Source organism: Suillus plorans, assembly GCF_016647745.1.
Source record: "Suillus plorans strain S12 chromosome Unknown HD556scaffold_25, whole genome shotgun sequence".
Taxonomy (NCBI): domain Eukaryota; kingdom Fungi; phylum Basidiomycota; class Agaricomycetes; order Boletales; family Suillaceae; genus Suillus; species Suillus plorans.
In genome coordinates, this window is record NW_024537409.1 from 335,850 (window position 1) to 353,453 (window position 17,604).

General features: G+C 48.4%; 3 protein-coding genes across 3 annotated transcripts; 2 read left to right on the forward strand and 1 right to left on the reverse strand.

Moving 5' to 3' along the window:
- Positions 1-1,174: 1,174 nt before the first annotated feature.
- Positions 1,175-3,321, forward strand: HD556DRAFT_1474866 (uncharacterized protein; the record flags this gene model as incomplete). The annotated part of the gene is made up of 5 exons (XM_041308512.1): positions 1,175-1,405; positions 1,458-1,831; positions 1,888-2,016; positions 2,072-2,178; positions 2,246-3,321. 5 exons carry the CDS (start codon positions 1,175-1,177, stop codon positions 3,319-3,321), a joined length of 1,917 nt encoding a protein of 638 aa, XP_041160742.1.
- Positions 3,322-7,336: 4,015 nt separating this feature from the next.
- HD556DRAFT_1236516 (uncharacterized protein) lies at positions 7,337-9,377 on the forward strand (the record flags this gene model as incomplete). The annotated part of the gene is made up of 4 exons (XM_041297831.1): positions 7,337-8,162; positions 8,397-8,587; positions 8,637-8,900; positions 9,135-9,377. 4 exons carry the CDS (start codon positions 7,337-7,339, stop codon positions 9,375-9,377), a joined length of 1,524 nt encoding a protein of 507 aa, XP_041160743.1.
- A 5,479-nt stretch (positions 9,378-14,856) lies between these two features.
- On the reverse strand, positions 14,857-16,623 carry HD556DRAFT_1368790 (uncharacterized protein). Its single transcript, XM_041302872.1, has 13 exons — positions 16,604-16,623; positions 16,523-16,555; positions 16,367-16,463; positions 16,281-16,309; positions 16,192-16,222; positions 16,093-16,125; positions 15,964-16,040; positions 15,855-15,909; positions 15,689-15,790; positions 15,524-15,634; positions 15,420-15,460; positions 15,338-15,363; positions 14,857-15,271 (listed from the first exon to the last, which is right to left on the reverse strand). Exons 1-13 carry the CDS (start codon positions 16,616-16,618, stop codon positions 15,139-15,141), a joined length of 783 nt encoding a protein of 260 aa, XP_041160744.1. The 5' UTR covers positions 16,619-16,623; the 3' UTR covers positions 14,857-15,138.
- Positions 16,624-17,604: the final 981 nt, after the last annotated feature.

Genomic DNA, 17,604 nt, shown 5'->3' on the forward strand with positions numbered 1-17,604 from the left:
ACCAAAACTACATGTAATACAATTCTCGCAATACACTGACCAAAAGTATTAATTGATCCATTTGAATGAGGGTCTTATTTCTCTACAAACATTATGAGTATACACAGTCCGACGTCATATCTTGAGCACGCGGGTTTCGGTCTGACCATAAAGCATTGGTGTAGTAGTACCATATCAATTAAGCACGGGTTTCGGTCTGACCAAAAGTGTTAATTGATCCATTCATGAGGGTCTTAATTGCTCAAGCGCTCAAGTTCAAGCTTAACACGGTGTACATAAGTGAACATGTATGTACGAGATACTCCATTAAACTCTCCCTAAGTGAATTTTTGTTGCTGCAATGTTAAAACCTGATATGATCAAGATCCCCGCGTCAGTTTCAGATATGTCGTACTGAATCAACACGTACAGTGTCATTTTCACAGTTGTCATTTGCTGTAGCGTTTGTTGTGAGTGACATAGACTCAGTGGAGGATGATGCGTGACATGCAGAAATATGTGTGCGGCAGACATAACAAGTCTGACGATGAGTATGGAAGATGCAAGCAGGACAGCCTTGCAAACCAGGTGATGGTAAGGGTGCGTCGGCAAGTGAGTAGCCATCGTGAGCTTTTGTCATTGCTTGGTGTCATCGGTCAATACATAATGCAGATCTAGTAGGTAATTACATACCATCTTGGTCGTGAATCAATTGAAGCGCTGATGCGAGCTCGCTCATAGCAAATACTGGCCCATAGTATCCAGTTTCAGATGAGCCGGGGGAGTTATGGACTGTGAATTTCAAGTACGTGAGCTGGCAGGTATCTGTGTGCGTAACATACCTTGGTCATGAATTAATTGTAGTGCTGCTGTGAGCTCGCTCGTGGTAAACACTGGCCCAAAGTATCCATTTTCAGGTACATTGTATGAGTTGGCAGTGTCAGGGTCCGTCATTTGGAGCAAGCGGGAGTGAAAATTTCAACCGAGGATGATTATAGCATGATTATATGAGCCTAATTTTAGCTCCGATGCATTGTGATTGGACAACTGACTGACCTCGTGTGCATTTGAACTATAATTTTGGGTTGGTGGGCGCAAACTCTCCAACTTAGGACACGACTGTCAAAAAGACCGAGGTAAGCCATGACATACATTTCATAAATTAAATTAAAATGACACTGATGCGGTGGGGCAGATGCCGCCTGCAGAATGGACAACACCAGACCAGAAAGCTTTTCTTGAGTCGAAGTACAACGATTTTTTGAAGGCACAAGTCAGGGCGTCTGTTATGCAATTCTGGGGCTCTGTGTTCTCGGAGTGGTTCAGAAGGTTTCCTGAGGAACTTGCAATTTTTGGTGAAGTGCCAGAAGTCTTGTCAGAAGAGCAAAAAGAGGCGAAAGGCGCAGCTGTTGAACTCAGGCAAAAGGTGAGTTTATCATTTCATGAGAATCAATTAGACCCGCTTACCGTTTCACAAGAAAATCAAGAATTGGTTTAACTACCGTTCTCAGAAAAGCGGCCGCTCTGCTGTAAACGCAATGGGCAAAACAATTCGGCAGATGCTCACCAACAAAGCCAAGGGCACACGAATCCACACAGAGGCTGAGGTATTCTCGAAGTTGAGGTATGCGGATGATGTTCAGGCGCAAGTGAAGGAGAGCATCGCTTCAGGCAGCCTTACCAAGAGTGAAAAGTTGGGAGCTGTGAAATTAATGACACGCACAGCTTATGAGGACGCGAGTGAGGATGTTAAGGCCTTGTGTCGGGCAAAGGTTCAGGCAGAACGGGATGCCAAGGCATCAGAAGTCCTCAAGAAGACAGATGGGGCCCCTACCAATGCACAATACGCTAGGTACGAACCATTCTACAACACTCCCGCTTTAAGTTGCTCAATGGGTGATTTCATAGGGCACTTACCGAGTGTATGGGTCCGATTTCACAATTCATGCAAGTCATTAAAGACATGACGGGTTGGGAATGGAGTCTGATCGGCACTGGACCAGACCCACGTTTGGACGGAAATATAAATGCTATGAGGTAGATAAGATGTTGTTGTTGATTTGCGAGCGCGGGAATCTCACAGGCACTGCAGTTACCATTCAGGTGTGAATGCAACTGGTCTCAATTGGAAACAAGCGACACCACACTTCAACGAGACACACTTGAAGGTGTATGTTGACTTCATTAGCACAGTTTTTCGTAAGTGTTTTCCTCATACTAGCAAAGACTCGATGTTCAATATTAATGTTTGCAACTTCAAATATAGCACCGCACATCAGGAAGACACATGCACTCGACTATGATGCTTCAGCATCTAGTAGTATGCCATCCGCCCCATCCGCTTCCCAGTCACTTGATTCTGGTTGCTCTCAGCCAGACGCACTTACCACAACACCTCCGGCTACAACATCCTTTCAATCACCGCCTCTGGTTCTATCTGCACCCCCTGCTTCCACTGAGCGCTACGGCCTCCATGACCCATCTGTTTCTTTCTTCCCCGATGCCGGTCTGCAGTCATCCAACGGATACAACATCCAAGACGTCTCATTCACAACAAAGGCCTCATTTGACGCGCCGAATTGGGAAAATCCACCGCCTCTTCTCTGCCCCTTACTCGACGGATCTCCAAGCATGCCCAATGGATCTATAGGCTCTTCCACCTGGAGGACGCCACCTGCACTGCGCTCATTCCTGTCTTCATCAAACTCTTTCCCCCCTGCACTACAGTTGTCCCCAATCACACCACATTCGTTTACCCAATTGGCAGCATCACACTCGCTACCTTCTTTGCCACCTATAGCAACCCCGCAATTCATGTTCCCGTCGCTCCCTTCCCCATCACTCCCTTCCCACTCCCTTCCACGTCACTCCCCAGTTCTCCCTGCCCTGGTTCTCCCTTCCCCGGTTCTCCCTGCCCCAATTCTCCTTGCCCCGGTTCTCCCTTCCCCAGTTCTCCCTGCCCCAATTCTCCCTGCCCCGGTTCTCCCTTCCCCGGTTCTCCCTGCCCCAATTCTCCTTGCCCCGGTTCTCCCTTCCCCAGTTCTCCCTGCCCCAATTCTCCTTGCCCTGGTTCTCCCTGCCCCGGTTCTCCCTTCCATACCTCCTGCGCCTCCTGCAGCGGAGACTCCACAAAACGGAGACGTGCAGCATAGCGCACCAGAGAAAACACTCAAGGTAAAACGAAAGCGAGCGTCAAAGGCTGTCGACACGGTCATGGAGGTTGTCGAGTCCGCTGATCCAAATACACTGCGAAAGACTGGTCGTATTCGGCAGGAGTCCACCCGTATGGCGCAGGCGAACCAAATTGGCCAAATCAACAAGCGATCGAGAACTCGGAGATAGGACTATTAAAAGTGAGTCCACGCTTGCTCAATGCATTGAATTGTCTACTGACACATTTCTCGCACCATTTTCAGTACCTTCTGTTTGATATCATAATGATATCATAATTGTGACTTATTGTGTTCTCGTCCCTCGTTTTTCATATACATGTCGTCGTATAATAGTGGTAGTACATATGTTAAATTTTTCTTGCCCTTGTTCATTAATGACATACGAAATTCAACGCCGTACTCGCAAATTGCAAACTGACTTAAGAGATATCTTATTGAGTGAACCAGACTTGAATCATGCAAGTGTACATTCCCTCTCACTACACAAAGGAAACGAGCTTCAATGGCTTATGTCATATCCCGCATTCCGGACCAACATCTGACGACGTTCCCACGCCTCATCCGGACCTCCGGACCTCCTGTCCATGTCTCCAGACCCAATCCTCTATCCGTCCGGATCCCTGTACTCCTGCATCTGATATCCGGATGCCAGATCTGATATCCACATCTCCGGATCTCCGGATCCGACCTATCTGTCATGTCCGAACCCAAACCTTAAATCAGCGCCCATCCCCTTATGGTAATCACCTGTCTCCGGACTTCCGAACATCCGGATCCGACCCACGTCTATCTTCCTTGCGTTCCGGACCCAGACCTATCACGCATTCATCTCCGGACATCCGGATCCGACCCGCGTCTATCTTCCGTGCCTTATCCCTTTGTATGTTCCTTCTTGAGTTAGACTTCCTCATTTTCCGTACCTCATTTCATCTCCGAGTTCATTTCCTATGATCCGTCTTATTTTCTAATACATTTCCACATGCTCGTACATAGCCTTACCCCTCTGCTTACTGATCTGCACAGACTTGCCTCTAGTATATAAACCCCAGTAGATACTCCTGTATTTCCTCAGTCTGAATATCATACACATATTAGTCCTCGCACTAGTCTTCACACTGAGTCCTCGTAACAGTTCTATTCCTCCGACTTAGTAATCATCCATCTCAGGCCTAGGGAGGAATTCCCTAGGCCGGAGCTCCGCTCCTCCGCTCCTCCGCTCCTCCGCTCCTCCGCTCCTCCGCTCCTCCGCTCCTCCGCTCCTCCGCTCCTCCGCTCCTCCGCTCCTCCGCTCCTCCGCTCCTCCACTCCTCCACTCCTCCGCTCCTCCGCTCCTCCGCTCCTCCGCTCCTCCGCTCCTCCGCTCCTCCACTCCTCCGCTCCTCCGCTCCTCTGCTCCTCTGCTCCTCCGCTCCTCCACTCATCCACTCATCCACTCATCCGATCCTCCATTCCTTCGAGTTTCCGGAAGTTCCTCCGGAACTTTCCCGCGGTCCTCCGGACCTATTCTGCTTCGGACTTTGTCCTTGCAGCCTTTCCTCTGTTTCCTTCTACTCAGGACTCGTCCTGAGTAGCCATTATACATATCCCCGTCAGGACGAAACTCCATCATAATTTCCGGAAGTTCCTCCGGAACTTTCCCGCACTCATCCGGAAGTTTCTCGCACTCGTCCGGAAAGTCCTTCCGAAGTTTCCCACGCTTCTCCGGAGGTCCTTCGGACTTCACTGGACTTTCTCCGGACTTCATTCTGAAGTTAAGGGCACATACTCGGGTAAGGGGCGCAGCGCACGAGCTGAAGCCAAGCCCCTTGGAATCAGTCCTACCCTTTGTGCATGGTCTTAACAGCTTACCTTTGAAAGGTAAGCCATTGAAGCTCGTTTCCTTTGATCGACTCGAAAATGACTTAGTGAAATTTCGACCGCAAGACTCACAAATGACTTAGTGAAATTTCGACCGCAAGATCCTGACCCGATGTAGGAACCACCAGAACCATGATCTAGATGCATAGATCTGCTGGCTACAGGAACAAATCAAAGGAACCCCAAGAATTGGTATTTCGTCCTAGATTGGTCAAATATCGCCAAAACGAGGTGTCTGAAGCGTTAAGCATCGTGTGAATGCATTAAGCATCACCATTGGCACTGAAGCCCTAAGAGACGAACTTACAAAACCTGACTGTTTCTCACAAGTGAGTATTATGCTTAATATTAACAGTATAGCCTGCCATATGGGACTGGCTTCATAATTCGACCGTCTAGGTACCGCATCAAACCTCGAGCACCGATCACCGTCTTCGCCCTTTGTTTATACATGATCCAGTTCGAGCCATCTTCGGCAAGCTGGGGTATATTGTAGAGTGCGGAGCTGGAGCTGGGGAGCATGGTACTATCCATAGTCGAAGCAGGGCTCATAACCTGTAGAAGTATGTAGACTTTTAGAGTAGGATTTGAATATTATATTTTGACTGAACTATTTGTAACTACTTCATACAATATATATACTGTTAAACGGTTAATACTATGCGTCTGATCCGAAACATATGAAAACGGACTTGTCTGTTCTCCGTGCTGTGCTTACTAATTAGTGCTGCCGCAGTCCAGTCCCGAACCAAGGTTCGAACCCGAACCTTTGTGGACTGGACCGATGGTTCAATCACGGGTCCGTTATTTCTCCTGGACCGAACCCCCTGATAGGTTCTAGGTTCGGCATTATCCTAGTCCACGTGAACCGGTCCAGACGCGTCTAGACCGGTTCGAACCTAACGCTGTGCTACTTCGGCGAAGCCTCACGTTTTGGGTGAGGCATTCTATTCAAGTATCGTGCTTGCCCATCTTTACTGTCTTCTGCCTTCTCCCATGTTCTTCTCTCTTCTCGGCGTCTTCAGCAATGCGACTCACTAACGCGCTGGTAAGTTTACAACTAGTTTGTTGTCCATCACAATTGGTTGCTACTAGTTGCTAACTTCTCATGTCATTTATCGCAGAATGTACTGTCCGTGCTTGCGATTCACCATAATTATTTTCTGCCATGCTTTGGCACCTCTGAGTTGGCAATCTTGCCACTGGTTCGAACTTTGGTGTTTTATGATGCGGAATGTTCACGTCTCGGCGTTTTAAGGTGCGCAATGGTTTTGAATTTAGTTAAAATACACTAATGTGTTGCACAAGTTCGGCAACCATGTCGTCCGCACGTCGCGCTGATGGCTCACTGAAAGATGCCACTGAGATAGTTTGGTCCGTATGGCGGACTATCCCAGTGCTCGAATGTCTTCAAGAGACACTGCAAAATATGGCAGGCGCGTCAAAATTCAACCGCTTCTCAACAGCTATTGAAGCTGGTGTCATCAATCTCCGCAAGTGGTATGGTAAGACTGATGACACGGACGCATATTTCATTTGCCTATGGTGCAGTTCACTTATGCGCCGCTACTTTGGGGCAACCGCCAAATCGAGGGCCGAAATTTCCAACTCCAATCTCATTGCTAAAAATGGTAGGTGCGGCAGCGACCACAGCTTCGATGCTAGTGTACAAGGTGTTGGATTGCGAGTCGCGATAGACAAGTGTACTATGTACAGGCGAAAGTTAATTATTCTTTATACAATGGTCCGCAAGTACCACAAATTGGCAGCTGCTCGCGCGAGACTCGCCCGACAAATTCAAGTGAATCCTGCTACTGTCCAAGCCAATGATAGTACTGTGCAGGAGCCCGACAACGACAACGGCAACGGCAACGGTGACGACAACGACAACGATAACTTCGATTGCGGGTTTACTGGTGGTGTTCACTGCTCGTTGCCTGAGCCCGACAGTGACTCAGAATTTGAGATGGATTGGGAGTCAGAATCAGATAGTGGAGAGAGCATTGTTGAGCTGGAGGGCGAAGAGCTCGAAAGTAGTTTGGCACAGTTGAGAGACGAGGTTACCTCACTGGCAGAACCCACACCTTATCAGAAGGTGGCTGGACCCAAGACGAGCGAGAACTGGAAGAAAGCTGAGAGAAGCCGAGGATTAGGATATGATGGACACTCCAAGCGCACGCAGGAGCGCCGACTGCACGATGCTCGTGCTCGAGAGGATTTTCGTGAATATGCAAAGACAAGGTGAGCAGGACTCTTCAGTAAACAACCCCATCAGATCAGAATGCTTACTGGTGTGGCTGTTCAGTACCGATCCACAAATCAGCATGATGCGTGCATTTACGCAAAAAGGTGCTGCACAAAAGCCAGTGCAAGAGAAAATAGCACCAGTGCACGGAAACATACAATATGTTCCAAGCTTGCTGCCAGTGGGCTTCCTTTCCGATTTCTCGAGTGATGAAGATGACGGGGGTAGCAATACCAACATGGATCACAGTGACGATCATCATGGCACCAGTAGTGTTTCCTCGGCACTACCTCGGAAACGCCAGAAACTCGAGGTTCCATACCGTGAGCAGCGAAAACAAAAGCAAGCTGCAAAGCAAGCTGAGTTGGAGCACGCGTACAAAGATATCACAAAGCATTTGAAGTCGAAGAAGACAGTGTTTGTTGGGGGTCCACGTGGTTTACAGGCACGTCGTGCACGTACTATCGAGGTTCACTTGATGCTTGTGGTCAAGAACAAGCATAGTTTCAAGGTGGCCTCAGAAATGGCTGCAGAGACCAACGGGTTTGCTGCAAAGTGGGGAGGACGCCAGGTTCGTGGGTGGACTCGTGAGTGGATGCGAACAAGAAAGCTTCCAGTTTCACAATGGGGACGGCATGCCAAGATTTCGTCACTTCTTGATGACCCTGCAATCGCATCCGAGCTCCGCACATTCATGCGCTCAAACAAATGGTCAATGGATCCCCAGAAGCTGGCGAAATTCACGAATAACGAGCTTCTCCATACCGAAGCAACAAAATATCTCGAGGGGATTGTGCAGACTGAAATGCCCCAGGGGCTGAAGAGATACATCGAGCTTGAGCTCTTTCCTCGCATTCACATGAAGGTTGGGCGTGGGGTATCATTGAGCACAGCCCGTCGCTGGCTCCGTCTTGAAGGATTTCGGTTCATGGCATACAAGAAAGGGCTGTACTTTGACGGCCACGATCGACCAGATGTTGTTGAATATCGCCAAAATGTCTTTCTTCCTGCAATGAAGGAACACGAACATCGGCTTGTTCGATATGTTATCGGAGATGTTGAGAAGGAGTCTAATATCCCTCCTTCCAATTTTGTCGAAACACGGCTGGTCATTTGTGCGCATGACGAGATGACAACTCAAGCAAATGATGGACAGTCAATGAGCTGGGTGCCGGATGGCGAGCACAAGCTGAGAAAGAAAGGAGCAGGTCGAGGATTGCATCAGAGTAGTATCATTTGCTCGACTGTTGGACACCTCGAGGAAGCAGCACACACCATCGAGTATGGCAAAAATTACGAGGGATACTGGAATGGGGAAATGTTTGTTGCGCAGGTGGGTGTTGTTGTTCAGATATTGTGCACGAAACTGAAAACAGGGGAAGCTCCGTGACAAAATTATTCCAGCATTTGAACGTGCTCACGGACCTGGTTACCAGGCGTTGTTCCTCATCGATAATTCTCAGGGACACTCAGCATACGCAGACGATGCGTTGCTGATCTCGCGCATGAATGTAAATCCGGGGGGCAAGCAGGCACAGATGAAAGATGGTTGGTTCATCGACGCCGGCGGGCAAAAAGTTATTCAGCCCATGATCTTTCCCTCCGATCACCATGATCACCCAAACGAACCAAAGGGCATCAAGGCTGTTCTCCAGGAACGTGGTCTTTTGCAGGGGAGACGTCGAGGCAGGTGCCAATCAAAATGTCCTGACGAGGCGACAAACTGCTGCTTCAAGCGAATTCTCGAACTTCAACCAGATTTCGTCGAGCAGAAACCACTTGTGCAAGACGTCATCGAGGCTGCTGGTCACTTGTGCATCTTCTTGCCAAAATACCACTGCGAGCTCAATTTTATCGAGTTTTTTTGGGGGGCAGTAAAGAGGTATCTGCGCGAGAACTGTGATTACACCTTTGAAACGCTCAAGACCAACTTGCCGAAGGCTATGGCTTCCGTACGTCTCAGTACAATCCGTTTATGGGAACATCGGATGCACAGGTGGATGAGTGCTTACCGGTCGGGTCTGGAGACGAAAACAGCACAGTTGCAGGTCAAGGAGTTCAGCTCAAGGAAGTACAAATCTCATAGACGTGTTCCGGAGACTGTAGCATGTCTTTTCGACTAATTTTACCGGTACCTTAGCCCTCACCGCCAATTTGGGTCATGTCCGAAAATTTATCTTGCTCAAATTTAACGCTATGCAAAATCGCTCTTGACAATATGTTCCTATCACTAATCTAAGCATTTTTACAAGACAGAAAGTTCCTGGGACATGTTCTCGCAACGGCAGAAAAATTGCACAAACGTAGCGGCGCATAAGTGAACTGCACCATAGGTATGTATCATATTTATTTTAATATGTTCGATTGACATTTACCTTTTGGTGTAGCGCTCGACCCCAACTACAAGGTCGCATATGCGCGTGACAAATGGGCCCCTCATTTTTTCAACAAAGGCATGCAATGCCTCGAGAGAGTCGTATGTCGCTCATCACTCTTTTATGTCAATTGTATACTAATATTACATAGTTCAATATGTATGATAACACTAGTACTTCCTCGCAGACTCCTGTAGGGCCGTCTGTTACTGCACCTCCCTCACTTGCTCGCCAAGGCTCGTATGGCCATAACTGGATGCGCAACTCTGTGAAATCACGTATCGTGAATGATACAGCCACGCGAAGGCCTCGTCAAGAACTCGAGGACTATCTGGACGCACCGCTTGAGGATGTTGACAATGTAGTGGCCTGGTGGGGGGTATGTCTCATTGTTTTATTCGTGTTGCTTGCATACTAACAAACTTTCAAGCACCATTCTGTGCAATACCCGACTGTCTCCCGCATCGCGAAGGACTACCTGGCCATTCAGGGCTCGGCTGTTGTGTCCGAGCGAGCGTTTTCAAGCGGCGGCATTACTGGGACCGCACGTCGCGGCAGCTTGCAACCAACAACATTCGAGGCTCTTCAATTGCTCAAGAGTGCATACCGTCAAGGGCATATCTCTGCGACAGCCCAGGCTGAGTTTGTCGCTCCGTATGATAACCGCATTGTGAAGGAAGGGTCCTAGTAGCTATTGACACTGTACACATTGTTTTTTTTTGCAAATTGAAGCAACGGTTCGAGGGTTCGAACGCGTCCTGAACCCGAACCGAACTCTTGCGAACGCGTTCGAAGGGGTCCAGTCCTAGGTTCAGCCATCTGGCCTGAACCTGACCAATGGTCGAGTTCGGGGTTCGCAGATATAGGGCAATGAACCCGACCGAACCGAACTTCGGCACCACTATTACTAATTGACACCGCTCCGGCTATTCCCGGGTAAGTCGGTGTTCCCTACATTACTCATTCCTGTACGTATTACTAAGCTTTCTCTCCTGTGCTCGTACCTTCATCATGTGCGCCTAAGTCCGACACGTGACCCGTGTGGGTTACCCGTACCCGTGCAGTTCCCTACGTGTCGCGTTTGAATCCGACGTTCAAAATGAAAAATAAGGGCCATATATTGTATTAAAGTGTGTACCACGCGTACACATTTCTCCTTTGTTAGACCGCTGAGCCTCAGGCTCCCCACCCATCGAACTCGGGAGGAGCGTCTAGTACGGCAGTCGCATTTGCATTCTCGACAAATACCTCTGATGCTGTTCATACTAGTAGTAGTGAATCCTTCAAGTTGGCCTACTACTACTAGTACTACTGACTCGGATACTAGTAGGATACTATAATAGGATACTAGTAGTAGTACTACTATACAAATATCGAAATGTGCTGCAATGTCCGTGGAACTGGATACCTTGTGGTCCGAGTGCACTGGAACTTTGGAGGAACTGTGGAGTCTGTCACGGGCTGCACAAGAACGTGACTTCCGTGCTCCCTGTGGGAAAAGTTGTAGTTTACTGATGCTGTGCGCTGGAGTAATACATCAGTGTGTCTGCAGCGCTGAGGATTCTCATTGATGTATCAGCGAATATTAGCTACTATTTACTCATGTGTTTTATACTAGTGATGTATCAGCCCTACTGGACAGACTAATGCTGATACATCACTTGTCAGCTGTACCTACTGGGAGGATCTGGGATCCGGATCTGTGCTGATGCGGCTGGTACCTGATGGGAGGATCTGCGCTGATGTATCACTCCGCCCGCAAGCCCAGACTGCGGCGCTGATGTATCACTCCGCCCACGTGCAAGCCCAGACCACTCACAACATTCAAGTAATGTATCAGTACCTACTGGGAGGATCCGCCCTGATGCATTACTCCTGCTAGTACCTGCTGGGAGGATCCGCCCTGATGTATTACTCCTACAGCCTATCAAGCCCAGACCACTCACAACGTTTATGTATCACCGTTTTATGACAATTGTCACGTATTTGATGTATTATTCTGACAGTATCGACTGGCACAGCCATTGATATGCGGTGTCAAGGTGCCTGCAACTACAGCATGCAAAACTGACCCAAATAGCAGGTCGCTTCATCACCTTCAACCCGTATCTCTCCTTCCCCTTGATTACTGACTTTGCGCAGTATTTTACTGTCCAGTTTGTCTGTACAACACGACATCCTTCTCATGCCACACGAAGAAGCCGAGTCAAGCATGTCAACGAGACGAGGAGAAGCGCCATTGCACTCGTCGATATATCGAACGAGCGCGAAAGATCCACCACCATATGGTGCACAGCACCGCCAGGATGCACTTTGGGAAGGTGAGCAGCTACCTTGTGATACCTACCAGCTTACTCAATTAGAATCAGGCGGGAATGAAGCGCTTCCTCCTATGTGGCAACAGTATAAGACCTCGTCGGATGGTGAAACGCTATATCAAGATGACACGCTGATAATTGCCTCGTGGAACCGACCTTTACCAGGAGTGCGACTAGGTGAGGGACGAAATTGCGACAAGGAGTGGCGAACTCACCATTGAACATAGATGATCCTGGAGATCTCGTTGTTCCTGGATGTGCATGGCACATATCACCACTCGGTCGGTCCTACTTTGTCGACCACAACACTCGGACCACGTCATGGAAGAAACCAAAGCGAAAACGTCCAGTAGGAAGCTTGATGCCGGAGTGCGTCATTGAGGGTCACTCCGAATGCATATGGAGCCTTGCCTACTTGGATACCAGTGGCAATATAATGAGCGTGTCCAACGATAGTTCGATTCGTCAGTGGAAAAGAGACGAAGAGACAGTGGGAAAACCCTTGAATAACGATGGAGGAGCGATATTTTCGATGGTAGTATCCCAGGATGAAACAATGGTCATATGTGGAAGCGCAGATGGCAGACTGCGGCTTTGGAATATAAAGGAGGGCAGCATGATCGGCGACCCGTGGGAGGGGCATGATGACGCAGTGAGGAGCCTTGATTGGTCTCGCAATTCCCTGGAGATAGCAAGTGGATCGCAAGACGGCACCATACGACGCTGGAATCCGGATACTGGTCGACAAATAGCACCACCCATAGAGACCAGTCACGGATGGGTTGTCGCCGTCAAATACTCTCCACAAGGTGACAAATTCATGAGCGGCGGTGCAGACATGGTGATCCGCGTGTGGTCAAGGGACGGAAAGCTGCTTATGGAGATCAAGGGACATGACGGTGTGGTGACATCATTGTGTTGGTCCAAGGACGGCGCACACATCTTTTCTGCCTCGGTTGATCGCACCATCCGAAAATGGCGGGCGATTGATGGACAGGAACTCGTTGTTCTTTGGGGTCACACCAACGCTGTCAGATCCCTCTGTCTTACTCCCAATGAAAATATTGTTAGCGCATCAGCTGACTCCTCCGTTCGCATCTGGGATATCAAGACCAATCAGGGCCAGGCAGTCGGAGATCCACTCTTGCATGATGACAACATCTACGCTGTTGCCGTGTCCCGCGATGGAAAATACACTGCCAGTGCAGGACCAGACAAAAAAATCTATGTATGGAACCTGGAGGCAGCGCTCAAAAACGTTGTGGTACGTATGCGCTTTGTTGTCTCATTTTTCTTCCTAACGGTTTTCACTCAGGATGAAGGCAATGTAAAGCTCAAGTATTGTCTACCTCTCTTCACACTACATCACACTTTTTACTAGGAACGTCCAGCCCAACCGAGAGTTGCACGCCCACCAATCGTAAGCAACCTGTCATATCCCGCGTTCCGGACCCGGACCTATCACACTCATCATTTCCGGATTTCCGGATCCGGCCGACTTCTATGTATCGTCCGGATCCGACCCGCGTCTAACTTCCGCGCCTTATCCCTTTGGTATTTCCCTTATCAGTTAGTACGCTTTATTTTCCGTTCCTCATTCATCTCCGTCTTCATTTTACTAAGTTCCGATAGACTAGTGATAGTCGTACCATATGTTTTCTTCATAGCTTTACATAGCTTCGCACTGCACTTACTATTCTCCGTTATGTCCTCAGTAGTATATAAACCCCTGTACAATCTCTGTAGTTTCCTCAGTTCGAATATCATATTAGACTCTGCTCATTCTCTCCTCCGTCCGACTTGAGTTTCTCTCTCGTCGACCTCCGCTCGTCTTAGGATCGACTCCTATAGACTTGACACCTCCGCCTCTACCTCTGGTAGTCCTCCGCTGTTTCCTTTCTAGTTCGGACTTCATCCGGATTAGTCTTATCTCTAGTTTCCGAACGTCCGCCGGAATTCCCGCGCATCGGACATCGGACTCCGGACATCGCCCGACGCCCTCCGGACATCGTCCGGTAACCTTCGGACATCGTTCAACAACCCTCGGAAGTTAGGGGCACGTACTCGGGTAAGGGGCGCAGCGCACGAGCTGAAGCCAAGCCCTTCGGATCCAACCCTTGAGCACGTTCTTAACACAACCCCACCTTTTCTCATATGTCTTGTCCTTTGATCCCCGTCTTGCATCTCATCAGCAGGCCAAAAAAAAAGGACTGGCAAGATATGTTAGTGTAGTTTCTTGTTCTTGACCTTTCTCGCCTGACACCAAGATACAGGGTAATGATTTCTTCGGCAATGAATCAGACCACGCTTCTCGTCGTGCAGCTCCTCCCACAAGCCCATCGTCCTTTACTCGTTGGCGTCGTTTGCTCAGTTCCATACATTTCGGCACACGACCGCTAAATGCATCCCAACCAATCGAACGACGGTCCCAACACTGGAATTTCAACTTCAAGTTGTTTTCTGGAGGACATTCCACGCCCACCGTCGATGTACCTCTTGCTCAAGACGAGAATGTGAGTGACTCGTCGTCCCTCCAATTTCGTTCCATTAAAATACAATACAGAGATACGGCATTGTTCATGAAACTGATGCGGAAGCAGCTGTGGCTATGCAACGTACCAACAGCAACCAGGCCGACAGTGCAACGCAATCAGGTCAACCAGCTGGGGCACAAGGGTCTCAAGCACGACCAACAGAAGCACACCAGTCAACCGGTGGGAGGGGAGAAGTTTCTTACGAAGTTACCTGTTGCTGCTGCGGATTTTACTTCGGTCGTCCTCCCACTTCGCGTCAGTCATAAAATCATCTAGAAACCCTGTTACTCGATTGTGTTTTACGCATCATGTATCTTACACATAACTCGCTCCGTCCTATGTACAGGCACAAAATTGATATATTTCTATGCGTGATCGAAGCGAGCGTGAAATTGTACCAGCCTGAGTGTACCAGTGCAATGACCCACCCGCTTCCACATAGAATATTCGAACGGCACAGGAGATCGAATGCAAACAGGGTCAGAGTGTGCAGAAAGGATAAGTACTGAGTACTGAATGACGATACATAATTATGCATCGATGACCGTGTGATCACTCGCGGCAGACTCAATGAACTCTACCAAACCCCCACCAATCATCTCGTACAGCCCAAGCCTCACTCCATGAACGACACTGAATAAACCGCAGGACAAGACATCACGCCGGGACATTCACAAATGTCATGTCAGACAAATGAATCATGCTATCAGAGCAACGTGGATGATGGTTTGTCTGCCAGAGATGGATGTGCATGCGCGCGGCAAAAATCGCAAGGGTCAGGAACTGGAAACTGCACGTGCGTGTACATTTCGAGTGTTATTAGTAGGAATACGCAGTAGGATGTGGAGGTGCATACCCATTTAAAACGGTCCGGTAGGAGTCCTGGGGCGCAGACAATCAATGGCGCATCATAGAAGACCTTTAGAATATTCACGTACCTGGAGGAACAGCGATGTGAACATGTTCATTGTCGCGAAAACTTCAGGGAACAGAATGACCATGGATGAGCACAGAAAAACGGCCCGTACAAGCGTTAACTCACAGAAAGCGCTAGCATAATAGAATATGTTGTGGTTTACCAGGACAACGTACAGACGACATGGGGTTCTCCGGCAGCCCTGTATGGCATGTATGAGCGTGATGATCATCAGCCCTGGGGGAGAATGTTTCTTAGCGCGTATTTGTACGTATATATGCACCGTGTTACCCAGTTCGAACACAGAAAAGAGAAGAAATGAGATAAAAATCCGGTCACTGATTGCTGAACTCTGGTAGCACCCTGTGATGCCCGGGATCGGGCTAGTCGCATCTGTAAAAGTGAACAGAATGTTTCAGTTATCATGGAACACCAGAGGGAAGGTGAGAGCGCGTACACGCTGCGGAGATGCTAGCATCGATGCCAATGCCGATGGTTACTGCGAGAAACGACTGGCTGGTGGATCTACCACTGGCTTGTGTATGGCGAGTGGATTGGGAACTCACGAGATAGGTGCCCAAGATGGCCATTAGCAAGATTTTATTTCTGTCCCAGAGCACATATGTCCTGAGGATGAAAAACCCTGGATGAATCGGATCAGCAACATGCATATCTTAGGGAGGAAGGAGATATACACTCGGCGCAAACAGATAATAGAATGCCGAACCCTGTGAGAGAGAGTAGGCTGCCCTCAGCAAGACTGTACATAGATGAATGTACCCCAGTGCACGTACCTAAGCTAATATTGACCAACATCCCGCATGTCTGGCGAAGTCATAGAGTAAGTTGTTCGTTCTCATTAACTCTCCACCTCATTACATACAACTAGGTTCTCATTCGGGGTAAAGATCACTGAAAAACAAATGTTAATGAATCAAACAAGGCGATGTGTGCTGGAGCGGAACGTACTATATAGATCTGCGACGAGAAGGATAAAGGGAAGGTATCTTGTAACAATGTACAAGCCTTTCATATGGCTCCAGTGCGATTGAAGCAAAAATGTCCACTTCGTATATCATATTGTGTGTGTCAGATCTAAGGCGTATCGTGGAAGAAGTGTATTACCTCTTCATGAAGTGTACATGCATAATCATAGGCCTAGATAAGGGAGTTACAGCGGACATGAATAAACGAGAATAAGCCTACCCAGAACGCAGCCATCGATGCTGAACTGTATCAGGACAAATAATATGACGTTCAAACAGTAGTACGCACTATATATGTACTGGTGTACATAACTTGTCAGTTATGATTGATCGTCGTATCGACAAGGAGACATACCGCGGAGAACTGCAAACTCCTTGCTGCTGCGACATCGTCAATCGAATACTCCATTTCACAGAGGTCAAAAGATGTCTTTCACATCATGAGCCTTCTCAGCTATTGAGCTTTAAGCGCATCAGGATAGCAGTGTAAATACCGGGGACCATGATTGAGTTAGTTCGAGTTTAAATTTAGTTTACTGTGGCCGTAATGAAGCGTTTTATCGTTCACCGCTCGTACCGGCCGGAGAGCGACTTGATAAAAGATAAGTACAGTTGTCCTCTAGGAAATTCAGAGAACCATTATCAGGTCGGTTCAAGAAGAACCGTGGACCGGACCATCGGTTCGGTCCAATAATGGCCCGGTTTCAGTTCAGCAAGGGTTCGAGACCTGAAGCCAAAAAAAAGTATGTCAAAAATGTTCAAACATAGTTAGGCACAAAAGTTGAACGAACAACTAAACTAGTGATACATTACTTCGACATCCTCGATATCTTCGTCATGGAGTACAGGGTATCCCCGATCGTGTTGCTCGTCAATAAGTCCCTGCGAGTTGATCGGCTGATATCTGGCAACTCCAGCAATAAATGACGTAGTTCGGCATTCGCTGACTAGAAAGGAGCGGATGAGATGACCTCGGAAGAAATTTTAAGGACTCACTGAAGCGTATAAGTTTGGTTTATATCCGTTAATCCTGGGCACACAACAGACGGAAGAGAATCAGTGAGTGCCAAGTCGTTTGCACTATGATTCGATCCAGTAAGTAACTGAAACGACAGAAATGCAAAAGCTAACACATACAGCAGTCACGATGATATTTTTCGATGGCCTCGTCATCTTCGGCAGTGTAGATGATGTCACTGGGTGCATTTAGGTCGCCGACTC